This window comes from Anomaloglossus baeobatrachus, chromosome 1 (assembly GCF_048569485.1).
Source record: "Anomaloglossus baeobatrachus isolate aAnoBae1 chromosome 1, aAnoBae1.hap1, whole genome shotgun sequence".
Classification (NCBI taxonomy): Eukaryota; Metazoa; Chordata; class Amphibia; order Anura; family Aromobatidae; genus Anomaloglossus; species Anomaloglossus baeobatrachus.
Window position 1 is genome coordinate 470,756,359 of NC_134353.1, and position 27,962 is coordinate 470,784,320.

General features: G+C 41.8%; 1 protein-coding gene across 1 annotated transcript in view; it reads right to left on the minus strand.

Moving 5' to 3' along the window:
• Window positions 1-27,962, minus strand: part of HSD11B1L (hydroxysteroid 11-beta dehydrogenase 1 like) — a 140,199-nt gene that overhangs the window by 15,669 nt on the left and 96,568 nt on the right. The window contains exons 4-5 of the mRNA XM_075314729.1: window positions 23,072-23,163; window positions 5,639-5,732 (exon numbers count right to left, since the gene is read on the minus strand). Coding sequence (XP_075170844.1) covers window positions 5,639-5,732; window positions 23,072-23,163 — 186 coding nt within the window. The remainder of the gene's footprint in view (window positions 1-5,638; window positions 5,733-23,071; window positions 23,164-27,962) is intronic.

Below are 27,962 nucleotides of genomic sequence, written 5' to 3' on the forward strand. Positions count from 1 at the left end.
TTGGTCAGCGATTTCTGCTGCTTAGCGCATAGCGGCGCAATCCGCCACCATAGACAATCATTAGACACCTTGGCGGATTCCAACGGAATCTGTCAATGTGCGTTATTTTAACAACCCAAAAAACGCTACATGTAGCGTTCCCTCCTCCCGACGCTGCGTCAAAATAATGACTCAGCGTCGTTCAGCGGATGCAACGCAGACGCTTGCGTTACAGTACGATGTCAATACAAGTCTAAGGAAAATAGCGCATTGCGTTAACGGACTGCATTATTCTCCATAGTTGCAGATTGCGCTGAACGCAAGTGTGAAAGCGCCCTTACCCCGCAGGATGGGGGCACATGTAAGGATGGTGGCTGCACCACAATGGGGGCACATACCAGCATTGGTCCACATCACAGCATCAACATATTTTTACTTAACTTTACACTGTTCATGGCCTTCTTTCATTACAAGCCATGGACATCATTAAACATTAGACTCATCTATTAAAACTGTTCCTTCTGTTGTTTGTCATTTTAAAACCAATAAACAATTATAAGAATACTAAATTAAACCTAACCCATCCAGTCCATTCATTATCTTATTATTCAATCTGCTAACCTACATACACATTCTAGACTACCCGATACATTAGAACCGGGCCACCTTCTAATATATATATATACATATATATATATATATATATATATATATATATATATATATATATATATATATTATATACACACACTCCCTGACAGACGTTCTGTCGCTTATCTAGGTTATGTACATAAAGCTTATAACCGCCGGACTTTAAATTCATCCATTGGTTTTATAAATTACTCTTTTGAAAGCTGAAACCCTCCCAAATTTGGTTTAGGTTATGAAAATAAAGTTGCTGAAATATTAATCATTTAATGAACACAGAAAGGTCAGATTTTGGCAAGACAAAAGTTTTGTTGCCCACAGAAAATAATGTGAAATTCAAACAAATAATTAACTTCTAATAGAAAGATATGTTGCATAACATTGGTGAATGAAGTTGTGGTGCTATTAGAGCCATATTTAATATTTTGTGTGACTTCCATGAGCTTGAAGGACTGCATCCATGCGGTTCAACAATGATTCAATTATTATTTTGGAGCTGTCTGTCGGTATCTTAGGCCGGGGCCACACGGGGACTAATGTGATGACACTCTACTCGCGCTGGCAGCACAGCAGGAGCCGATTGTCATGCGAGTGTCACTGCGACTGAGGTCCAATCATGTGATCGGACCTCAGCTGCATGGGACGGGCCGGGACTGAGGAGGGGCAGGCCGGCACGGAGAAGGAGAGGCAGGGATTTATCTCCCTCTCTCCTCCTTAGCCGGCTATTGCCATTCTCGCACTGCACTCGCGGTACACCGCCGTACCGCGAGTGCAGTGCGATCTTTCTCTCGCCCCGTAGACTTGAATGTGTGCGAGAGAAAGAGTTTCGCATTACAATCGCAGCATGCGCCGATTTTTTTCTCAGTCCGATTGGGGCCGAGAAAATAATCGCTCATGGGTGCTGACACATAGGTTAATTTTCCACATTTCCGAGTGGAATGCGATGTTTTATCGCACGTCACTCGGTCCGATTTTCATGCCGTGTGTCTTAGGCCTTGATCCTCAAGTAATTAAGAGCAGAGCTCTGCCACTTAAAGGGGAAATTGTCTTTTAAATGAGCAACCTCTTTACTGGCGAACTTGATATTTAAGACTTCAGTTTTGGAGTAATTTACTTTGAAATTATTTAGGTGGATGAAGGTCTCGAATTCCTTAACCAGAGAGGGAAAATAGACAAGTGGCTGTGAGACAAACATGAGTAGGTCGTCAACATAAAAGCTTATTTTACTTTGTCCGTTTCCTGTCAGGAAACTGTGAATATTGCAATTGCTCCGTAAGTCTACCGCTAAATGTTCCATTATTAAGACATATCAGAGGAGGGACAGGGGACAGCCCTGATGTATTCCGTTATGTGTATCTATAGGGGAGGACAGCATCCCACTGATTTTGACTCTGGCTGAGGAATCCCTATTTAATGAAGAGATTTTTCCTATGAATTTGGAACACAACCCTATCTGGTGAAGCGACGCCAACATGAAGCTCCAGAAGACCCAGTCGAAGTCCTTCTAAGGGTCAAAACAGACAGGGAGTGCCTTGGCCCTCGAGAGGTAGGACATTTTATTTCTGTTGTCCCTGGACTCCCATCTCATGACAAATCCAACCTGATCTGTTCGCATAATCCATGGTAATATGGGGGCCAGCCTATTGGCCACAGCTTTGGAGAACAGTTTGACATCAATGTTAATTAGTGAAATTGGTCTGTAATTAGATACATTGGTAGTGTCTTTCCCCAGTTTTGGTTTGACACTAATACGTGCCTCAAGAGATTGGGCCACAAAGGGAAAACCATCAGACACAGAGTCAAAATCTTTTTCAGGAGGAGCAAAAGCTGATCTCCAAGAACCTCGTAAAATTTGGGAGAAAAGCAGTCAGGGCCTGGGCTTCTACCCACGGGAGAAGTCTTAATAATAGAGATTTTTTTCAGTAAAGTCTTCTTCCAGTGCTTCCATTACCTCCGAGGCGACAGTCGGAAGGGCAGTTCGTCGAATATACTGGTCTACTTTATGTTTAAGTGATGTTGTGACATATCTGCGAATTACCTTTAATGTTATGCAGATCCTGATAGAAAGAATGGAACATTTCAACAATCTTATTCGGGTCTTGAGTAACAATGCCTCTGTAAGTCATAATTTGAATTATATAGCCAGAGTCTTTTCTGGGATGCAAAACTTATGCCAGCGCTCTCCCGCTTTTTCTTTTATGTGTTCGTACATAAATCTGCAAAATCTAATCTGTTGTCTGTGGTATTTTTGGTCAAAGCACATTCGTTGGAGGTTATCGGTTATCATTAAGGCACCATTTCTACGCCTGCTAGAAAGTATTTGGAGGAGTGATATGGAGAAAAACAGGGGCATGATCTGACAATGACATGTGCCTAATAAATGCCTGGACTTGACAAGGCAAGGCAAATTGACTAATTAAAAGTATGATAATTTGACTATAAGATGAGTGTGCGGGGAAATATATAGTATAGTATAGTCCCGGTCCATAGGTGTATACTAATTGTAGGTTTAGCAAACTTGTTTTTACAGCCCCTATCCGTTTGAACAAAATAAAGTGACGCCCAGATGATGTGTCCAAGGATAGGTCAAAGGTTAGATTAAAGTCACTGCCGGCCACTAGCACACCTTCTGTGAAGTCTGACAGGGTCAAGAAAGAGGAACATGTCAGAGAGGAGTCTTTATTGGGTAGGTACCAGTTAGCGATAGTATATGTAATGGAGTTAACATGTCATTTCAATAACAGATATCTACCCTGAGGGTCCACCTTGGGGAGGGGAGATGACCACCTTGAAATGAGTTTCCTGGAACAGCAATATGTGGACTCTCTTTTTATGCATACTGTACATTTTGGGACCTTTTTTGAGTGATGTTCAGTCCCCTCACATTGAGGGACTGTATGTTGATCTGTGCCATGATACAATACGTAATATGGTGGGGAATAAAAATAAATAGGACGAGAGTGAGAAAAAAAAGTGCAGGGAGGTGGGGGAAGTGAGTTAGAAAAAAGAAAGAGTAGTGAAAGTTATGTAAAAGTAGAGCGAGGGAAGGGGGGCCATATTCTGTGTCTCTCAGATTAGTGTAACCTAAATTACACTAGGACCCCCTAAGAGAAAAGAAAGAGGGAACAAGTGAGGGAGGTGCTAAGTGGCTCCACCTTATATGTGGGATGAATGACCCTCCGTCACCAGTGTTGTGACGAGTATTCTCAGGTAGCGAGTGTGTTTTCCATGTGGTCCATACTGCCTTGCGTTAGACCATGGGGACAAAATTACATTAGACTCACTATTACATTATACCTATGAATGTTTAAGGAACAAACAGAACAAAAGAGAAAAAAAAAAAAAAAAGAAGAAGAAGAGAACACTACATTAGCAAGCCAACATCAATTTAATCAGCGCAACAGGCTCCATATACCATCTCCCTCGAATGCACCGGGTCCATAGTTAAACAAACCTCAAACAAGACCACTGGACCCCCCTTAGCTTGTTTCTGAAGACCCACTCAGATCAACAAGAGGCGAGCAACATATCAGTACTTGAAATGTTCCTATAATGATGGCAGGCAGGAACTCTGTGGGAGAGAAAAAGTGACTGCCTCAAACCTGTCATGGGACTGAGGTCCACTCCCATGCCTAGGGGTATTCCTTAGGGGACATTGAGGTAAGCCATATAGGGGATCTCTGGGGATGTCTGGCCAGTCCATTATCTCCACTGATGGAAGGTCATGGGCTGCAGCTAGGGAAGGAATGTCTGATGGGGATTGGAGGACAAGCATCTGTTCTTCATGTTAGATCTGCAAACAAAAGGGGAAGCCCCAACTGAACAAAATGTTGTGGGACTGGAACAGGTCCAAGAGCGGTCTCAGAGCCGCACCTGCAGCTTTGTTTTTTGGAATGAGGCAGAAGATCCCACACAGAACGTTGGTAAGGTGACTTCTTTTTGTATATAGTGGTACACTCGACATATCACATCCCTCGGGAAGTTGGGATCCGTTGATCTGGGGCCTAAGGCCCTATGTGCTCTGTCAAGTTGATCTCATTGTCAGGGGGGACCCCCAGTATTTTGCTTAAGGTACGTTGAAGGACAACTGTGAGATCTCTGGAGTCGACCAACTCAGGCAGGTCTCTAATCCTCAGATTGTTACAGCACCCTCTATTCTCAACATCATCCAGGGCCTTAATGAGATAGTGGAGCTGGTGAGATTTGGAATTTAGGGTCTATGTGTCTATGAGTGTCTATGACTCCAGGGACATGATCCTATTGGTGTGTATCTGGACCTGCGTGTTCATATTATATTTTACGCTATCTTAGGCCTCTGTCACACGCACGTTTAAAAAAAACTAACCGTTTTTTCACGTACATGTTAAAGGGGTGGTTTGCTCCCCGTGTGCCGTGTTTGTGGTACATACACGTTCTCCATGTGTTATACGTAATAACACATGGAGAACGGATAGCCCCGCCTTACCTGCTTCTTCCGGAGCTGTCTGCGGTGCTGAATGACAGTGTCTGGCACAGGCCACGCCCCACTGACGCTGCTTCCGGCCTCCAGTGAAGAAGAAGCGTTGTTCAAATTCACTGGGGGACGGATGTAGGTGACAGCTGCGGCAGAGACTGCAGGGCTCGTGGAGGTGAGTTTGTGTTTTATTTTATTTTTAACATGACACGTGTGTTTCTCCGGCGTGTCACACGGGACCGCATCCACACTACATCCGTGTGATACGGGTGCGGGCCGTGTGAGACCCGTGCTGCCGGAGAACACGTGGACATGTCAGAGAGCAAAACACGCGGACACACGTAAGTACGGAACGGACACACGTTCCATTCCAAAATACTTACGTGTGTCCAAACCATTATGAAATCATATGTCTACATGTGTACGTACCTCCGGTACGTGAAAAACTGCCAAACACGTACCGGAGGCACACAAGTGTGGCAGAGGCCTTAGGTTGTCTTTATGTTAGTAAAATAATATTGTTACAAACATGCAGAACAGAAGATATTAGAGAATTACCTGTGAGGGAAGACAGCACAATAATAGAGCCTCCTGACTCCGCAAGGTGAGAGAGAGCCTTGGTAGCAAGATGGATATAGCTGAGGAAGTTCACCTGAATAACATTTAAAATATTTTGACTTAAAGACAATAATTTAGGCACAAATCAAGCAAATCATAGTGGGAATCAGCTAACTGGTGGCTCTTATTAATGACATGAAACACATTTCCCAACAGGGAAAATTCCTTTCATATTGAGGAGCCATAATGTTGAGTTTGTAGTTAAAAAGTAATAAAAAGGAACCCCTGCCTATCTATGTCATATGATGTAAAATTCGATAAATATGGTGGGTCTAAAAGTTAACGCCTCTGAGTGATGGCTACAGCAGTCTTATACTTGGATGCAGAGGGCTGGGATTGGTGAACAGTGTACAAGACATGAAATAAAAGGCCAAACGCTTCCAGCACGCCAAAAATACAATATGTTATTGCAGGTCAATTTAGTGCTTCAAAGCGTCACAGACGTTGTTCAAATTTAACCAATTCTAAGGTGTTGCTACACATCTTTCATGAGTTCTAAGCATTGAAACATAGTCCAACAATAGTGAAGGAAATCAATTTGTGGTGAAAGCTCAAGCTGCATGCACAGGTGGGATGAGTTTAAGTAGACATCGTTTTAGCAGAGCACGCCTGCGATTTTTTCGATGACCTCCCCAAATTAGAGCATGAGCAAGGGAAAAACTGGTGAAAATACAGGTTACATGTCATAAAATGGTCAGATATAGTGTTATTCCCTTAAATACCAAAATCCTATCCCAATAAGTAGTAGGCAAAATAATAATAATTTTAGAAAATACCTCCAATTAGAAATGTAGTATAGTTCTCTTGATATAGCCTCACGGGCAGGGTCCTTTCTCCTCCTGTATCAGTCTGTTTTTGTAATGTTCAGGATTTTGGTACTTGTTTTTTATGTATAACCTTTTCACTTGTAAAGCGCCATGGAATACATGGTGCAAAAATAATAATAATAATAAAAAAAATAAATAATAATATAGCCATATCTCTTACCTTATGTGCAGGGCATTGCAGCTTAGGCATCCATGGTAACCTTCACTCATATAGTGAGTTATGTAGTTATTTGCTTGTGGTCATAACCATGGATACCTAAGCTGCAATGCCCTGCATATGAGGTAAGAGACATTGCTACATCAGGTGAACTTAACTACATTTCTAATAGGAGGTATAAATTACTATTATTAGGCTTCGCTCTCATTAGCATATGGCATCCGATGTAAGAGCATTAGATACAATATGCTAATGACCCTTGGCTCATGTTCTGGTGGGAGCGTGATCAGAGTATCATGTAAGGCTTTGTTCACACAGGGCTTTTTTGTTGCGTTTTTTAGCTGCAGATTTGCCTTGGTTTTATGCAAATCCATGCTAATAAAAAGCTGCTTTTTACAGTCCCAGCAAAGTGTATGAGATTTCTGAAATCTGATGCACATACACATCAGGTTTTTTCCTTACTGTTTTGTCAAATACCTGCGTATTTGGTCAGGTTTTTAAAGAATGAGTATGGCTTTGTTCACACAGGCCTTTTTTGGTAAGTTTTTTTCCTGACCAAAATCTAATCTTGTGGCAGGAAATCTTCTTTGAGTCATCTGCGTTTTTGGTGCGTTTTTCATCGTATTTTAGTGGCATTTTTGCTGCAGATTTGGTGCGGATTTGCGGCTTTTTTTCGACAAAATGAGTTGTATCAATGAAAAATTGAAGCAAATCTGCAGCAAAGAACTGACATGCTCATTCTTTTAAAACCTGACCAAAAACACAGGTATTTGACAAAACAGTCAGGAAAAAAACCTGATGTTTTTGTCTATGTGCATGAGATTTCAGAAACCTCATTGTGATGGTGGGATATGGGGCAGGTGCATCTTGCTGTACAGATTCCTATTTTACGCTTGGTTCACTATCCATTTTTTGTACTGCTTCTGTGTACATTCTATGGTTTGTAAGTAATCACCCCCTATAGTGCAAGGTTATAGCCTCTTGAGGCGCTTCCGTCCCTGGGTGTAGGGGGAGGTGGGCCTAGAGTCCAGCCAACTGTAAACCCTTTGCTTACCTGGGAGATTCAGGCAGTCTGTTTAAGAACTTCAAGAGTGAAGCAGGAAGATTGAACCTCTGGGAGAAACTGGCTTCTCAGAGAGACCTGGATATTTATCGGTTACCGGACTATATTTGTATTACTGGACTAATTTTTCCCTCTGTTTTGTGGATTATATTATGGACCATTTGATTTGCTTGGAATAAATGCTTTTTGGATTGTACAGCTATCTCTCGCTCTGTTGATTGTGTGATATGGGAGAAGGACCCCGTGACACTCATAGACTTTGCTGAGACTTTAAAAAGCAGCTTTTTATTAGCATGGATTTGCATAAAACCAAGGCAAATCTGCAGCTAAAAAACGCAGCAAAAACTTACCAAAAAAGCCTTGTGTGAACATAGCCTATGTTAGTTCTTTGTTGCAGAATTGCTGCCCCTGCCTACTTTGGTTTTACCATATGACAGCATTACACATTTTCCAGTATATCCTTGTTCACAGTAGCATTCATATTTCCATCAATTCTATGCAAAAGGCCAATTGCAGATGCAGAAATGCAGCCCAAAACCGTGACATTGCCATCACCATGTTTCCCTGTAGGTGTTTGGTATTTGACATCATAACGTTTTCCAATCGGGCGGTATATATAGTGCCTGCCATCATTCACTACCAAACAGATTGAACTTGGATTCACCCGACCACAACACCTTAGATAAATCTTTCTCTTTCCATTGTGTCACGATTCCTCTGTGCAAAGCATATTGCCTTTGGATATGCTCTGCTGCGCTTTCCTAAGTTACTGAGCTAGCAGCTTGATTGACAGGGAAGGAATCCATGTTGGTGCTGATTACTCAGGTGTTCCATCTTCCTTGTAATTGCTCACAGGTAAAATAAAAGAATCGGGTTTGATGCTGCGCTAAAAACCACAATTCCACAAGTTGTAATGGATTCTTTTCTTTATTTCCAAAGGTCAACGCGTTTCAAAGGCATATCCGCCTTCTTCATCAGGACAAGGAGAATAAAAAGAACAGCCTGGCACATGCTGTTTCCAGAGGATACATATATACCACTGAAAGAGAGCGGCCACGTATGCAGAAATGACGTCATCTGTCAAGTGACTAAGCTACACGTGGAGCAAACAGGAAAGAGTGAAAAAAATGAATGAAGATGTAAAAAGAGGGAGAGGAAATTTTTTTTTTATAAAAAAAGGGAGAATAAATTGGTGTGAACGATGAGATGATGTTACTAATAAAAACATGGAGAAAAAAGAGAGAAATAAAGAAATTTCTATAACGAGTGTGTCCCATGTATAATAGAAATAAGGTTGTGAGCAATGGTATAGAGTGAAAATGAATTGATCCTTGTGGAATAAAAGGAAGCGTGTAACAAAAAAAAATATATTAAAAATATTATAAAACAATATTTTTCCTTAAAGAGAATATGCAGTGCAAGAAATGTGAAATTAGATACTTCATATGAAAAAACAGGGGAACCATATTGAAATAGATTCAATATGGAATATGCAATATGCATGTGTAAAAAGACAAAGGTGACGAGTGAAAAATAAACGTAACATGAAAAAACCATCGAGCGTGCGCTGGCTAAGGTTACTAGAAAAAAGGAGGCCAGCTGACTGAGAAGGTAAAAAAAGGTCAGGAGCATGGGAAAAAATACACTGCGCGTGCGCAACACACTCATCATTAGAACACGGGAACTGCTAGCGGGGGTGAACTGAGTTCAAAGCGTGAGAAAAAAAGGGTTCATTTGATGGTGCTACTGTGCAGCATGTATCCGTGGTAGGGAATGAACCCGCTTGGGAGCGGGGAGAAGCCAGTAAAAGGTATCGAGGGAATGAACAAGAGTGAGGACAGAACGGAATTAATAAAAAAAAAAATAAATAAAAAAACATTTCCTCTCCCTCTTTTTACATCTTCATTCATTTTTTTCACTCTTTCCTGTTTGCTCCACGTGTAGCTTAGTCACTTGACAGATGACGTCATTTCAGCATACTTGGCCGCTCTCTTTCAGTGGTATATATGTATCCTCTGGAAACAGCATGTGCCAGGCTGTTCTTTTTATTCTCCTTGTCCTGATGAAGAAGGCGGATATGCCTTTGAAACGCGTTGACCTTTGGAAATAAAGAAAAGAATCCATTACAACTTGTGGAATTGTGGTTTTTAGCGCAGCATCAAACCCGATTCTTTTATTTTACCTGTGTTCTCTACGGCTATATCGGGGCTGCAGCTTACCGCATCTCTTTACATTCATTTGTTTCTGCTTGACCAGGAGTTGTGCCTGTCACAACTATAGCAGGTGAGTACCTGTCCTATTGCCATATATCCATTTTATAAATCGGATAAGACCCTATGTGCGCTTTTTTTCCACAGTTCTCTCTGACATTTGTAATTGCTCAGGCTTCTTTAGTAAGCATGCTCACCCAGAACCTTGCCAGTTGTATTTTCTGGTTCTGGATGTGCTGTTGGCTTGTCTCTGCTAATGATCTGATCTTTATTTTCTGACTCCGGACTGTTATTTGACTCCTCTCTGCCCGCTCCCTGTCCCTGTTGTAACCTCATGCCTTTTGACCTCGGACCGTTAGCTGACCACGTCTCTGTTTTCTACCTGCACTTATGTGCTCTCCTGGATTTCTGGCCCTCGGATTGTGAACCGACTACACCTCTGCTTACTCCTTGTGCTCATACGTGTCCTCCCGTTACCAGACCACGGCTTTCCTGACTACCGTCCGTCCGTACTACTCTTAAGTAGTGGCTAGCATCACATTACAACTGGTCTGACTTTTTTTTTCTCTCTCCTCCCATGGATCCAGTACGTACTCTCTGATCAGCTGGTGAAGCTGACTCGGGTATTCCAGGATCTAGAAATGGAGCAGCAGAAGTTGGAGTCTTTCCAGACTCAGTTGCAGGGGCAATTTGCTAATACGGTGGGTACTTCCCAGAACCCCTCACTACCAAGTGAAATACAATTGAGTTACCCATGGTGGCACTCCCTGTTACGTTTTCTGAGAGAAAGACCAGTTCAGAGTCTTCAGGTAGAGCTGAAAATTATTTTTTTTATGCTACGAACCCGATTGTAAGGGAATGAGTTCCAGCAGGTGGGAATTGTTATGTCTCTTTTAAGGGGTGTCCCCATACATGGGCAGTTTCTCTATCCCAGTTATCCCCGGAACGGTCTTCTTTTGATGCCTTTTTTGACACTTTGGGATTCTTATATGATGAACCTGACAGAGTCCAGGTGGGAGAGACAAAGATCATGAATCTGACACAGGAAGGCTGCACTGCTGAGCAGTATAGTTTGGAGTTTAGACAATGTCATCTGAAGTCCTGTGGAATGACAGTCAGTCAGACAGGTGTCAGTTTCACAGAGGCCTGTCGGATATGTTAAAGGACGGTCTGGCTCCCCCCCCTCCGGGTTCACTGGGGAAGGCTGTGACTCAGGTTACACGGATGGATCGCAAGATACGGGAGAGACTGGAGGTTCAACAGGAGGTTCTGTTCAGTCCTCCCAGCCTTGGTCATCCACCTGAAGTAGAGGCTATGGAAGTCGGTGCAGCCAGTCTTAGAGAAAAGGAGAGGAGACGACGCGATAGCAGACTTTACTTCTACTGTGGTCACACTGGACATTTCTGGAAGGACTGCTTAGCACGCCTCCACCAGACAAACCTTCAGGTCTGTGCGATAATCGAGGAGGTCACCCAGACTTCCAGGTACCTTTAAAATCCCCAAGTAAAGTGTTCGTGAATGTGGAACTGCTTTTTGAGAATCAATTTATATCAGAATTAGCTTTCATTGACTTCTATGAACTTAATTGATTGTGGACTGGTTAGGAAACTAGGTTTAGGGACAGTTAGATTAAAAGGGACCCATTCAGATTCTTGCTATTGATAAAACGCCGTTACTCCAGAATCTGATCCAGTTTGTAACGGTAAAATTCACGCTCAAGGTGGGATCTCTTCACACCGAGGCCATTTCCTGTTATGGATAATTTACATGCAGGGTTGGTGTTGGGAATCCCTTGGTTATATTTGCATAATCCTGTCATTGATTGGTGTCAAAGGGATATCGTCAAATGGTGTTCTGATTGTCATAAAAAATGTCTCAATTCAGTGCAAGTTTTCTCTGCTAGTACGGAGGGTCTTCCAGAGCACCTGAAGGATTTCAGAGATATTTTTTCAGAAAAAGAGGCAGAGATTTTATCACCCCATAGCCTTATTATTTCACCATCAACCTTGCCCCTAATTCCAAATTGCCTAAAGGTCACCTGTATAATGTGTTTGGCCCTGAGTGGGCTGCCATAAAGAGATACGTAAGCAAAAGTTTAAGGAACATGCATATTCGTCCTTCCTCCTCTCCTGTAGCTGCTGGATTTTTCTTTATTAAAAAGGATGGTGAACTCAGTCCCTACCTTGATTTCCGTATTAAAGAAAATTACGATTAAAAATACTTATCCGCTTTCACTTATCCCTGACCTATATAATCAACTTACTGGGGCTAAATGGTTTTCTAAGTTTGATCTTAGAGGGGCTTAAAATTTAATACGCATCTGAGAGGGTGATAAGCGGAAGACGACATTTTTAACGTCCGAGGGTCTGTTTGCAAGTCTTGTGATGCCTTTTGGATTGACTAATGCACCTGCTGTTTTTCAAAACTTTATGAACAATATTTTTTCTGATTACAATGGAAGGTTTCTTGTGATGTATCTAATTTTCTCGCCTGATTTGGATTCTCTTTATGGACATACAGTCATATGAAAAAGTTTGGGCACCCCTATTAAAGTTAACCTTTTTTCTTTATAACAATTTGGGTTTTTGCAACAGCTATTTCAGTTTCATATATCTAATAACTGATGGACTGAATAATATTTCTGGATTGAAATGAGGTTTATTGTACTAAAAGAAAATGTGCAATCCGCATTTAAACAAAATTTGACCAGTGCAAAAGTATGGGCACCTCAACATAAAAGTGACATTAATATTTTGTAGATCCTCCTTTTGCAAAAATAACAGCCTCTAGTCGCTTCCTGTAGCTTTTAATGAGTTCCTGGATCCTGGATGAAGGTATATTTGACCATTCCTGTTTACAAAACAATTGCAGTTCAGTTAACTTTGATGGTCGCCGAGCATGGACAGCACGCTTCAAATCATCCCACAGATGTTCAATGATATTCAGGTCTGGGGACTGGGATGGCCATTCCAGAACATTGTAATTGTTCCTCTGCATGAATGCCTGAGTAGATTTGGAGCGGTGTTTTGGATCATTGTCTTGCTGAAATATCCATCCCCTGCGTAACTTCAACTTCATCACTGATTCTTGCACATTATTGTCAAGAATCTGCTGATACTGAGTTGAATCCATGCGACCCTAAACCTTAACAAGATTCCCGGTGCCGGCATTGGCCACACAGCCCCAAAGCATGATGGAACCTCCACCAAATTTTACTGTGGGTAGCAAGTGCTTTTCTTGGAATGTCGTGTTTTTTTCCTCCATGCATAACACCTTTTTGCATGACCAAACAACTCAATCTTTGCTTCATCAGTCCACAGGAGCTTCTTCCAAAATTTAACTGGCTTGTTCAAATGTGCTTTTGCATACCTCAGGTGACTCTGTTTGTGGCGTGCTTGCATAAACGGCTTTTTTCGCTTCACTGTCCCATACAGCTTCTCCTTGTGCAAAGTGCGCTGTATTGTTGATCGATGCACATTGAAACCATCTGCAGCAAGATGAAGCTGCAGGTCTTTGGAGGTGGTCTGTGGATTGTCCTTGACTGTTCTCACCATTCTTCTTCTCTGCCTTTCTGATATTTTTCTTGGCCTGACACTTCTGGGCTTAACAAGAACTGTACATGTGTTCTTCCATTTCCTTACTATGTTCCTCACAGTAGAAACTGACAGTTTAAATCTCTGAGACAACTTTTTGTATCCTTCCCCTGAACAACTATGTTGAATAATCTTTGCTTTCAGATCATTTGAGAGTTGTTTTGAGGAGCCCATGATGCCACTCTTCATAAGAGATTCAAATAGGAGAACAACTTGCAAGTGGCTACCTTAAATACCTTTTCTCATGATTGGATACACCTGCCTATGAAGTTCAAAGCTCAATGAGGTTACAAAACCAATTTAGTGCTTTAGTAAGTCAATAAAAGTAGTTAGGAGTGTTCAAATCAAGAAATTGATAATGGTGCCCATACTTTTGCACCAGTCAAATTTTGTTTAAAGGCGGATTGCACATTTTCTGTTAGTACAATAAAGCTCATTTCAATCCAGAAATATTACTCAGTCCATCAGTTATTAGATATATGAAACTGAAATAGCTGTTGCAAAAACCGAAATTGTTATAAAGAAGAAAGGTTAGCATTAATAGGGGTGCCCAAACTTTTTCATATGACTGTATCTGCTCTGTTTTACTGTTTTACAAAGGCATAGAGAGAGTCCCTTGTTCGCTAAATTAGAAAAATGTACATTTGCCGTACAAGAAATCTTATTCTTTGGGTTCATTGTGTCAGCGATTAGGTTTAAGAAGTACCCTGGGAAGGTGCAAGCTATAATTGATTGGGTACAACCTAGCGACCGTAAAGCATTACAAATATTTTTTGGGGTTTGCCAATTATTATAGAAAATTTATTAAGGGGTTTTCCCAGATTGTTAAACCTCTGACTGATATCACACGTAAGAGGGCGGATCTGAGGGTTTTGTCATCGGAGGTTTTTTGGGGCCTTTCATAAGTTGAAAAAATGTTTTACATCTGCACCGATTCTTATTTAGCCGGACTTCATGAGGCCGTTCATTGTGGAGGTGGATTCTTATGAGGTTGGAGTACGGGCTGTATTGTCTCAAGGCCCTAAAACCTTAACCAACTTGCGGCTATGTGCCTTTTTCTCGAAAAAAAATCTCGCCTGCAGAGAAAAATTATGATGTTGGCAATCGGGAGCTGCTTGCTGTTAAACTTGCGTTTTAAGGAATGGAGGTATTTTTTGGAGTATGCTGCTCATCAAGTCACGGTTATTACTGACCATAAAAATTTAGCTTATATTGAATCTGCCAAACTGTTGACCCCTAGACAGGCCAGGTGGTCATTTTTCTCGAGATTTTATTTGTCCATCCTGTTCAGGCCAGGATCTAAGAACGTGAAGGCTGACACTTTACCACGTAGCCTGGATTCTGTGTCCCCTCCAGAACTTCCATACTCCATTCTTCCTCAGAGAGTTGTGGTTTCCATGGTGTCCTTTGAGCTGGAGTCCAAATTATTTGTTCCTGTATACCTGAGTTTTCGTTTGTTGTAGGAATTTCACAACTCTGTGTTAAGTAGTCACCCTGGGGTCACGGCCACCCAGAGGGCTATTGCCAGGCTCTTCGGGTGGGCATTAATGTATAATGATGTTAAGGATTTTGTATATGCTTGTGAAACTTGCGCACACGCTAAGGTTAGTCGTAACCGGCCAATCGGGGAATTGGCTCCATTACCAATTCCAGAAAGACCGTGAACTCATTTGTCCATGGATTACATAACCGACTTAGCTATGTCTGGTGGCAAAACGGTGATTTGGGTTGTAGTTGACCGATTTAGCAAACAAGCACACTTTTTTCCACTATCAGGGTTACCCAATGCCGAAACACTTTTCAGGTTATCCATCAGTCATGTGGTAAGATTGCATTTTATCCCCCTGAATATTGTGTCCGATAGGGGATGCAATTCATTTCTAAGTTTTGGAGGGCGTTCAGTAAAAGGTTGGGCATTGATTTGTCATTTTCACCTGCTTATAACCCTGAAACCAACGAGCAGATCAAAAGGACACAGCAGTACTTGGAACAAAGTTTGAGGTGTTTTGTGGCGGCTCAGCAGGAAAACTGGGGACCCCTGACAAAGCAATCTGTGAAACATACGTTGGGTGAGTGGTGGGTGAGCATTCATTATGTAATGTATTACTATCTATGCTTACTATGACTATTTTGCAATTCTTTGATTATGTTATGGGTAGAGATGAGCCAGCCCCCTAGAGTTCGAGTTTGGTTCGTCGAACCAAGGCTCAGTTCGGCGAACGTTCGACGACCCCCTTCGAATGCCATTGAAAACAATGGCAGGCAAACACAAACACATAAAAACACATTATACATGTACACATACAGTTAATAAACATTGCACTTACAGGTCCCCGCAACGCGTCCTGAACTCTGTCTCCCGCCACTTTTCCTTCCGATAATCGCTGCGTCCTCCCGGTAACCAGCATTGATGATAGGACCTTCCGTGACATCAAAATAGCATGTGACCAGTCACGTGTGTACTATCTCATTGGCTACAGACTGGTCACATGGTTAGACGTCATGCTAGGCCCTGTCAATGCATCTCTCCGGTACGCAGTGCTCCTTTGTGCATCTCCGTGTACCGGCGAGATGCTCTGGTACATGGTCGGCTTCCCCGTTCCTGTAGTGGGCGCTTTTTACAGAGTCAGCCCACATGCAAGGACTACATAAGCAAGGATGGTTGACCTTAGGGAGATCAACATCCAACACCGCGGAGACACCATCACGTTTCTCAACGCAGTGATTCTAGAGCAATGCCCCCTGGAAAATATTCAAAACAGGAAAGCCTGCGGAGACACCATCACATGTTTCTCAACGCTGACAGGAAACTAGCCAGGTCTTTAATCGTGAAGGAACAACCACGTGAAGGGCAGTCTCCAGTCAAGGAGACCACCTATGCCAAACATGGTATCCATCCACAGACAGCTGTTTCGGGGTATTTGCCCCTCATCAGTGTGGAGTAGGAAACTGGCTAATGGGAGCATTGCCTAGTAGAAGACTACATAAGCAAGGATGGTTGACCTTAGGGAGATCAACATCCAACACCGCAGAGACACCATCACGTGTTTCTCAATGCAGTGATTCTAGAGCAATGCCCCAAAAAGTGAATTGAGCATGCTGAGCCTTGTAGTGCTGCAGCTGCTGTCTGCTCTCCTCCATACAGACAGACAGCAAACAGCAGCTGCAGAACTACATGGCTCAGCATACTCCATCCAGGACTGTATGCAGGAGTTTTTTGCCCCCCAAAAAAATTACGTGGGCTTCGCCGGGTACAGCAGGCAGCTACGGGCTGACCCCAACCCCCAGCTGCCTATTTGTACCCGGCTGGGATTCAAAAATATAGGGAAGCCCTTTTTTTTTTTAATTATTTCATGAATTTCATGAAATAATTAAAAAAAAAAATGACGTGGGCTTAGCCCAATTTTTGTGTCCAGCCAGGTACAACTAGGCAGCTGAGGATTGGAATCCACAGCGCAGGGTACCCAAGCTTTTTGGGCATCCCTGCTGCGAATTGGAGTCTGCAGTCACCCCAGAAAATGGCGCTTTCATAGAAGCGACATCTTCTGGCGCTGTATCTAATTCTTCCTGCTGCCCTGGTGACGGGTGGCTCGCTGGGTAATAATGGGGTTAGGGCTAGCTGTATATTATCAACTGGCCCTAAGCCCGAAATTCATGGTGTCATGCCAATATTAGACATGGCCACCGTGAATTTCTAGTACAGATAAAAAAAAAACAACACACAGAAAAATATTTTTATTAGAAATAAAACACAACACAATTAGAGACTCCATCTTTATTGAAATAAAGAAGCCCCCTCCGCAGTAATCCTGGGTCAAGAGTCCCGCGCCATCCAATATCATCTGATCGGTTTGCTGGAAGGCAAAGTGATCAAATGATGTGTCAGGTTGAAGGGCCTGAATCACATGACACAGCAGCTGATTGTATAATAGAAAAAAAAAACAAACTACACACTTCTGTGCAGACTCCTGTCCGACAGCAGCAGCTAATAGTTTAGCCGACCGGGCAGTAAAAAGCTGGCCTCACCGCTCGGCTTATAGTGTCAGCTGATTCCGTCAGGTGACTGCATCAGCTGATCATCGCCATGTCTGAGAGAGTGAAAAGAGAGAGAAAAGAGAAGAGAGAGAAGAGGAGAGAAGAGAGAGAGGAGAGAGAGGAGAGAGAGGAGAGAAGAGAAAGAGAAGAGAAAGAGAAGAGGAGAGAAGAGAGAGAGAAGAGAGAGAGAAGAGAGAGAGAAGAGAGAGAAGAGAGAGGAGAGAGAGAAAGAGTGAGAGAGAGAACAAGAGAGAGAAAGAGAGTGAGAGAGAGAACAAGAGAGAGAGAAAGAGAGAGAAGAGAGAGAGGAGAGAGCAATGCAGCCTCATTCCATGAACTGCTCCGATTTTAGAGGTGTGGCCCGCGGCTCACAGCTGATGTCCGGCTCCTCCCCTCAGTGCATAATTAAATTAAATTATAATTATAAATAAATAATAATTATAATTTAAAATTAAAAATAAATTAAATTCTTTAACGGGGCAGCTGGGACTTGAACTCGTGAACTAATGCTCCCTAGGCAGTAGCTCTAACCATTGAGCCACTGCCTCTAATGAGAAACATAGGAGGATTTGGTTATCTTGACCTCTGCTTTGCAGAGTGAAGTCTCCGGTGACAGCGCAGCTCACTTCAGGTGATGCGTGGAGAGGACACAGAACGCTCGTGTTCTAAGGGGCTCCCTGTCATCTTCATGTAGCAGAGCTGACAGTGTCGTGTGGATTACTTCAGACCTGGATTGTTGTTTGGGGATTAATAAAGAGGTAAATGAGGGTGTTTTTTTGTCTTTTATTCCAAATAAAGGATTTTTCGTTGTGTGTGTTTCTTTACTTTTACTTACAGGTTAGTCATGGAAGGTGTCTCGGGGAGACGCTTGTCATGATTAACCCCGTTATTCCCCGAATGCCACCGCACCAGGGCAATTCGGGATGAGTCCCGGGACTGCCGCATCTAATGGATGCGGCAATTCCGGGTGGCTGCTGGGTGATATTGCTAGGGTGGCTCCCCATAACGTGGCGCTCTCCACCCTGACAATACCAGCCTCCAGCCGTGTGGCTTTATCCTGGCTGGTATCAAAATTGGGGGGGGAACCGCATTTTTTTTTTTATTATTATTTATTTATTTTACTGCACGATATAGACCCGCCCACCAGCGGCTTTGATTGGTTGTAGTGAGACAGCTGTCACTCTCGTGGGGGCGGGTCTGACTGCAACCAATCATGGGCGCCGGTGGGCGGGGAAGACACGGAATACCTGATTGAATAATGAAGCGGCAGCCATTTTCAAAAGAGGAAAAGCAGCCGGAGATTTGTGACAGCCGTGCAGCGAGGCGCCCGTGATCGGTGAGTAGGAAAGAGAGAGGGATTGTGCTGGGGACGCAGGACGCATGCAGATATGCAATGTGCGCACATACTTACTGTGAAAAGCCACGCTTTTGGTGATTGAACCGTTCTCGAATGGTAACTTGAACTGCCGAACTTTAAGCAAATTGTTCGAGTTCGAACGACTCGAACACCACCCAAAATCACTCGAACTTGAAATTGGCGAACCGTTCGACTCGAACATCGCTCAACTCTAGTTATGGGCTGCAGTGACCGTGTTTAATATAATTACAAGAATGGTACTTGTGTGGAATATCGGCTAATGTATAACATTCCCTGTATTCTGTGATGTGCAATAATGTCTAGGTATTTCTAGCATCTTATATTGAATACATTTGTATATGCTTAATACTTAACTATTTGTATCTACATATGTGCAATATTTTCTGTACTTTTTGATATGTAATAGTGTATAGGTATATCTAGTATTGTATATTGAACACATTTGTGTATATTTATTACTTAACTATCTACATATACATACATACATACATACATACATGTATTTTGCACATCTAATATATAAAGCTGAATGTGTGTATGTATGTGTGTGTGTATGTATGTAAGTATGTCCGGGATTGGCATCTGCACCGTCGCTGCTACAGCCACAAAATTTCACACACACACACAGGTCTGGACACCGAGAGCGTCATAGGCTATGTTGTGTGGCGAAATTTTAACCCAGCGCGTTCCAATTTACCAATCAATTTTACCCCTAGCTACATAATCGGGAAAAAGTGAAATGAAAAGTGTATCCGCACCGTCGCATTTACAATCACAAAATTTTGCACAGACACCTCATGTGACCCAGGGAACATCGTAGACTATGTTTTGACAGGAAAATTTAACCCCGCGCTTTACAGTTACTCTCCAAAAAACATGCCTTCATTAAAGTAAATGGAGCCTGGAACTACAGGTTATTAGTAGGAGCTGTGAGTGGTGGCTATAGGAACAAAATACATTCATAGTACAAGAAGCTTATATGTGAGGTAATAAGATGTCGGTGGGGAGACGGACAGAGAGAGACAGACAGAAAGAGAAACAGACAGAGACAGACAGGGAAAGATACAGAGAGATAGAGACAGACAGGGAAAGAGACAGAGACAAACGGTGAAAGAGACAGACGGTGAAAAAGACAGACAGACATGAAGACAGGGACAGGCAGACAGGCAAGGAAGAGACAGCGAGAGAAACAGACAAAGATAGATGGGGAAAGACACAGACCTTGATAGAGACAGACGGGGAAAGAGACAGAGAAATAGAGACAGACAAAGACAGGCAGACAGGGAAAGAGACAGACAAGAAAAGACACAGACAAAGAGATGGGGAGACAGACAAGGAAAGAGACAGACCTGGTAAGAGACAGATGGGGAAAGAAACAGAGAGATAGAGACAGACAAAGAAAGAGACAGAGACAGGCAGACCTGGAAAAAGGCAGACCTGGAAAGAGGCAGACCTGGAAAGAGACAGACCGAGACAGATGGGGACGAGACAGATCTGGAAAGAGACAGACGGAGTACATTACGTGGCCAATTTAGTTAAATCTGTGTGGAATATCTGTGGTGTTGAAATACAGTTGGGTCCAGAAATATTTGGACAGTGACACAATTTTCGCGAGTTGGGCTCTGCATGCCACCACATTGGATTTGAAATGAAACCTCTACAACAGAATTCAAGTGCAGATTGTAACGTTTAATTTGAAGGTTTGAACAAAAATATCTGATAGAAATTGTAGGAATTGTACACATTTCTTTACAAACACTCCACATTTTAGGAGGTCAAAAGTAATTGGACAAATAAACCAAACCCAAACAAAATATTTTTATTTTCAATATTTTGTTGCGAATCCTTTGGAGGCAATCACTGCCTTAAGTCTGGAACCCATGGACATCACCAAACGCTGGGTTTCCTCCTTCTTAATGCTTTGCCAGGCCTTTACAGCCGCAGCCTTCAGGTCTTGCTTGTTTGTGGGTCTTTCCGTCTTAAATCTGGATTTGAGCAAGTGAAATGCATGCTCAATTGGGTTAAGATCTGGTAATTGACTTGGCCATTGCAGAATGTTCCACTTTTTAGCACTCATGAACTCCTGGGTAGCTTTGGCTGTATGCTTGGGGTCATTGTCCATCTGTACTATGAAGCGCCGTCCGATCAACTTTGCGGCATTTGGCTGAATCTGGGCTGAAAGTATATCCCAGTACACTTCAGAATTCATCCGGCTACTCTTGTCTGCTGTTATGTCATCAATAAACACAAGTGACCCAGTGCCATTGAAAGCCATGCATGCCCATGCCATCACGTTGCCTCCACCATGTTTTACAGAGGAGATGTGGTGTGCCTTGGATCATGTGCCGTTCCCTTTCTTCTCCAAACTTTTTTCTTCCCATCATTCTGGTACAGGTTGATCTTTGTCTCATCTGTCCATAGAATATTTTTCCAGAACTGAGCTGGCTTCATGAGGTGTTTTTCAGCAAATTTAACTCTGGCCTGTCTATTTTTGAAATTGATGAATGGTTTGCATCTAGATGTGAACCCTTTGTATTTACTTTCATGGAGTCTTCTCTTTACTGTTGACTTAGAGACAGATACACCTACTTCACTGAGAGTGTTCTGGACTTCAGTTGATGTTGTGAACGGGTTCTTCTTCACCAAAGAAAGTATGCGGCGATCATCCACCACTGTTGTCATCCGTGGACGCCCAGGCCTTTTTGAGTTCCCAAGCTTACCAGTCAATTCCTTTTTTCTCAGAATGTACCTGACTGTTGATTTTGCTACTCCAAGCATGTCTGCTATCTCTCTGATGGATTTTTTCTTTTTTTTCAGCCTCAGGATGTTCTGCTTCACCTCAATTGAGAGTTCCTTAGACCGCATGTTGTCTGGTCACAGCAACAGCCTCCAAATGCAAAACCACACACCTGTAATCAACCCCAGATCTTTTAACTACTTCATTGATTACAGGTTAACGAGGGAGACGCCTTCAGAGTTAATTGCAGCCCTTAGAGTCCCTTGTCCAATTACCTTTGGTCCCTTGAAAAAGAGGAGGCTATGCATTACAGAGCTATGATTCCTAAACCCTTTCTCCGATTTGGATGTGAAAACTCTCGTATTGCAGCTGGGAGTGTGTACTTTCAGCCCATATTATATATATAATTGTATTTCTGAACATGTTTTTGTAAACAGCTAAAATAACAAAACTTGTGTCACTGTCCAAATATTTCTGGACCTAACTGTATATGTTGTGAAATGATTCTATTAGCTTAGTTTTTGCCTTTTAATAATTATATTTATATCTATTTGTTTTGTGGTTTTGTGTGCACAATAAATTTTTGTTAATACATTCTATTTTGTTAACAACAGTTATTAACCCGGGCGAAGCCGGGTAGTACAGCTAGTCTTTCTTATATATTTTTTGATATTTCATGTGGTCTGTCGTATATTTGTGATTAATTGATACTAATTTCCATCATCATTCTGGGGGGTTTTCTTTTGCTCATACCACCATTTTTTGTATTGTCTGTGATGTTGGTATTCTTTTACCCATATGTTTTTTAATTTTCTAATTAATAAAATGAGATATTTTTTTTTAGACAAAATTATTGATATTGTCCAAATACAATATTTTTTGGTTTTCTTGAGTGTTTTGTATTTTTCCGATTTACTTAAAATAGTATACAAAAATAGGTCATTTTAAATAAAATAGGTCACTCACTCATAACAGATTGTCATTCCACTATCACCTTCAAATAAATGCGAATTCTAAAGGTTTGCCACTCACAGACATGTAATATTGGAAGATTTTTCTACTAAAAAAAAAATGACCAAGTCTAATATTTTTTATCCATTTCTTTTATTTTTTTTTCCCACTTGTGTAAAAATCTGGAGTAGTTTTCAATCAAAATTATGCAGAAATATGGAAAATTCGGAAGGGTTCCAATACTTTCAAACACCACTATACAGCTAAAATGTTTATATAGCTGTGTCCCACTTGTGTTCAAAAACATATATGATACATTATATATTTATGATTGGACTTTTCTTTAGTTTCTACACAGGGTTTAGATCTCTTTCACTGATTAAACAAGGAATGCATTTTGATATGTAAGCAGGAAAACAAACCTCCATAAGCCATCTTGTGTGATTTACATCTCCATCCCACATCTGAAACGGGGTGTAGCCAATGTGATTTAACACCATGTAATCCAAGCCTCCTGCAGGGTATATGAAATGAGTAGTTAATGTTTCTTTTTAGAAGTTTGTCAGAATGATTTTACGACTGAAACTTGTGGTATGGCTGTATAGGTCTAGGTAGAAGAACATAAAAGTTAATAATTTCAAATGTGCCAAATTGAGAGAAGCCAAGAAGTGCATTGGGGCATGCTGAGTGCACAGGTATATGAACTGTAACTATATTGTGGTGTCTACACTAACGAGCCAAAAGGTAACAATGTTTTGAACATTTGACTTTCAGGCTACATATCTCACCATCCACTACAGCTTTGAGTGTGATACTCCTTCATTTTATAGACATTAATCTTGGCTGTATCATAGATATGTTTGACTTGAAAATATTTAACATATGATTAGTTATGCAAATTCTTGTCATGTGACTGAATTGTTACTATTTTTTACAGATTACAACCTATTCTCACATTGAATGAAGAAAAGTCAAGCTTCCACAGAGAGTTCCTTATTTTTTGCTATTTTTTATTTTTCTTTGGCACAAATAAATAGGTACATAACAGTCAGGACAGAGTCATGACCGACGTCAGCGACGCGTTTCGAGTGATGATTAAAAGTGCTGCGTCACTCGAAATATAAAACATATAGGAACCGTAGGTTACCTATATTAGGCAACAACTCAAGATGATATGAGAATCCAGAATTAGAGAGTAACAACTCAAGATGATATGAGAATCCAGAATTAGAGAGTAACAACTCAAGATGATATGAGAATCCAGAATTAGAAAGTAACAACTCAAGATGATATGAGAATCCAGAATTAGAGAGTAAACACTCGAAATGCCTCGCTGACGTCGGTCATGACTCTGGCCTGACTGTTGAGTCATGACTGACGTCAGCGAGGCATTTCGAGTGACGCAGCACTTTTAATCATCACTCGAAACGCATCACTGACGTCGGTCATGACGCTGTCCTGACTGTTATGTGCCTATATATTTGTGCCAAAGAAAAATAAAAAATAGCAACAAATAAGGAACTCTCTGTGGAAGCTTGACTTTTCTTCATTCATGAACTTGCTTTAGGCGTCGAAGCACCTTGTCCGATGCTCCAGAAAGCCTTTGAGATCGATTGAACACGGTGAGCTGAATTTCTTTCTTCGATTCTCACATTCTATAAAAGCTCAGTGTGTTATTAGGTGGATTCCCTGGTGAAATGGCTTTGGTTGGAATTAACGAGCAGCCATGTAAAAAAAATTCCGAAGAAAGGGGAAAAAGCATCATCCAGCACAATGATAGCGGTCTTTCGGTCAAGAAAATTGCCAAACTGCATCATGTGAGTGCCATGACAGTTGGAAGAAATGAAATAAAGTCTGTACATCTATTCAGAAGCCAGGAGGTGGCTTCAACGCAAAATATCGAAGTCAACAAGTCGTCTCATTACAAGGTCTACCAGTTCTGGAACAACAAACACGTCAGTGGAAGTATCTTGAATGCTTCGTAATAGTGAGATAACAGATGTCCATACAAGCACCATGCGATGCCAGTTATGCAAGTCTGCAATGGTGGCCCGAATAAAGGTTTTGACTTCAATATCATCATAAGAAGCGTCGGTTCGAGTTTGCAAACAAGTACAAAAAGTGTACAATAGAAGATTGGAAACGAGTGATTTGAAGCAATGAGACAAAGTCAAAAGACTAGGTTCTGATGGGTGTAAATGGGTCTGTAAGAAACAAAGAAAAAGCGTCTAATAGAACGAGCAATTGATGGAACTGTCAAGTTTGGTGGAGGAAGACTGATATATGGATATTTGACCAGGATTGATGGTGATCTCACTGCTGAGCTACATGTGAGTATTTTACAAGACAAATTACTTTGTGCACTCAAATACTATGTGTATGAAAAGGACGACATATTGTCCCAGCAGGACAATGACCGAAAGCATACATAGAGATTGGCGAAGAAATGGTTCAATGACAATGAACTGGAGGTGCTGAATTAGCCCGCATAGTCCTCAGACCTCAACCAAATCAAACCCTTCAGGTAGATTTCAAGAAAAAGCGGCATACATACGCAACTAAGTTGACAAGCATGCACCAACATTGGGAACGTGTAGAAGAGACCTGGATCAGATTTCAGTTGAGACATGCTTGAATCTGACCAAGAACATTCCCAGAAGGATTCAGGCAGAGAGGAATGCCAAAGGTGGATTTAAAAAACACTTAACAAAATAATAAAAATTAAAATGTAGATTTTTTTAGAAGCAAAACAGTAACAATGCAGTGACATGACAAGAATCTGCATATTTAATTATGTGCTAAATAGTTGCAAGTCAATTTATGTCTGAGATAGTAAAGATGATTGTCTATAAAATGATTATCATTTCACATTTGAAGCTGTAGTGGACGGTGAGATATGGAACCTGAAAGTCAAAAGTTCAAAACATTGTTACCTTTTTGTTCGTAAGTGTACTCGTACATGACCTGAACTAATCTACTGTAAATGACAAATAAAGGTTCCAATTGAATGACTGCTAGTGGAAAAATCCTGCAAAACTATGAAACATCTCATTAAATAAACAGTGACCTTTATATGCTGAAGCCAGACTACATACAAACATGAACAACATTTTTGATATCCTTCTGCTAAAGTAACCAAAGCCCACAATGGTCATTGAAATAACCTGAAACTGACATAAGCAATTTTTATTTTAAATTTACTACATTTCCAACTAATGAAAATCAGACTTTGTTTTTGAATTGTGGTTTAAAGGAAAAAAAAAACAAAAACACAAACTAAATATAATTGTCTTGACAAAAATGATGGTAGTCTTAGAAAAGATTATTGTTTTTTTTTGAGCGCGTCATTGATTCAATGGTACTGTACATGTGAAAAGAAGTTTACATACAAATTACAATGAACAAACTAACATTTACAGATTGGAATAAAGAGGAGAGGGCCCTGCAATTAGGGACTTACAGTCTATAGGATAATAGGGAAGGACACAGTTTATTGGGGCTTGCGGCAGCTCTGGTAGTTGTGAGGTGCAGGGGGGTCATTGTAGGCTGTAAGATTCCTTGAAGAGTTAGGAAAAAGGTTCAGAACTTAGTTAAATAGTCGGAGGTGCTAGCAAGCAGAATATAATGAACTAGATTATTATTATTGGATTATCTGATCTTGCTTTTCCCGCATCTATGACATCTCCAGGTACAGCGCTGGCAGCGAAAGGGTGTCGGGAGTCAGCATAGTCCATGGCCTGCGAAAATTGTAATGCTCACGTCTGGTGCTGAGGCAGCAAGTGGGAATGGGCCCACTGGACCACAGTGGGGGTCAAGGCTTACCCTTTAGGAAGGCAGGTAAGGACAGGTATGGTGGGCACAGCAGGGACAAACAGGCATGGGAAGGTGGACTCAGGAATAAGTAACAGCACAGGAACACAGGACTTGACCAATACCTAGGAGACTGAAAGACTGACTAACTAAAGCCATTATGCAGGCAACTCCCCTAGGGAAAGGATGCGTTGACCCCTTCACTGTTTTTCATTTTCATTTTTTGCTCACCTTTTCCAAAAATCGTAATTTTTCTGTGAATATTGCTGTATGAGGGCTTATTTTTTTTGGGACGAGTTGCACTTTTGAATGACACCATTCATTTTACTATATAGTGTAGGATATCTTCAAAGCATACCAAATGTCCATTAATTGATAACATTTGGTTTTACCCTGTTGACACAACACCCTTTTATAGTCTTATGCACGCCACACAACTTGCACATACCACCACATTATTAATTTGTGCACCAGTTAAACCAAATGGATTGTTATCATTGATCTAACTATGCCTCTGGATAATTCCTTGAAGAGTTTAGTTTCCAGAATGGGGTCTCGTCGGGGTTTTCACTGTTTAGGCACATCAGGGGCTCTTGAAACGCAACATGGCGCCCACAGACCATTCCATCAAATTATGATCTCCAAAATGTCACTCCTTCCTTTTAGAGCTCAGCAGTGTGTTGATACAGTAGATTCCCACCACATATGGAGTATCAGCGTACTTAGAAGAAATTGCACAACAAATTTTATGCTGCATTTCCTCCTATTACCTTTGTGAAACAATAATTTGGGGATTTAAACAACATTTTTGTGGTAAAAATGATTCATTTTCTCAGCTCCATGTTATAAAATTATGTGAAGCAATTTAGGGTTCAAGGTCTTCACCATATATCTAGATAAGTAACTTGAGAGGTATACGTTTCTAAAATACAGTCGCCGGGTTTGGGCTGTAGTATAGCCGCTCGAATCCAGGACATGTGCTACCGGGTCACCAGGGATGGATGCTACACCTCACCGGCTGTCATGCCCGCCGATTCTCCACCATATGTGAGGTAGCACGGTCGGCTGCGCAGCAGAAGACACGGGATCCAGGCACCAAGGGTCACAGCACACGGTTTAATATCCAAACAAAAGTCCACAACAGTACACATGTGCCTCTCCGGCAGAGAACTCAGGGAGTTGTGTTCACTCCCTCACACCCGGCACACCCGCCCTTGTTCCTGTTTCCTTTTAACCCTTCCTTCAGCCTGTAGGGAAACAGCATTAACCCTGAAGTGGAGTTACTTTCTATCATGGAGTGAGCACAACCGGGGCGAGACATACCGGCCGTCATAGACAACCCCGGTCAGTGTCTCACATACCTCCCCCCCCTCAGTTCAAGCGTGTGGGGTTGAACTCCCGCCATCAAACACGGGCCGCGGGACAAGGCATCGGCGTTGCCCTGCAACCTACCGGCCCGGTGTTCAACTGTAAACCGGAAGTTCTGCAGAGAAAGGAACCACC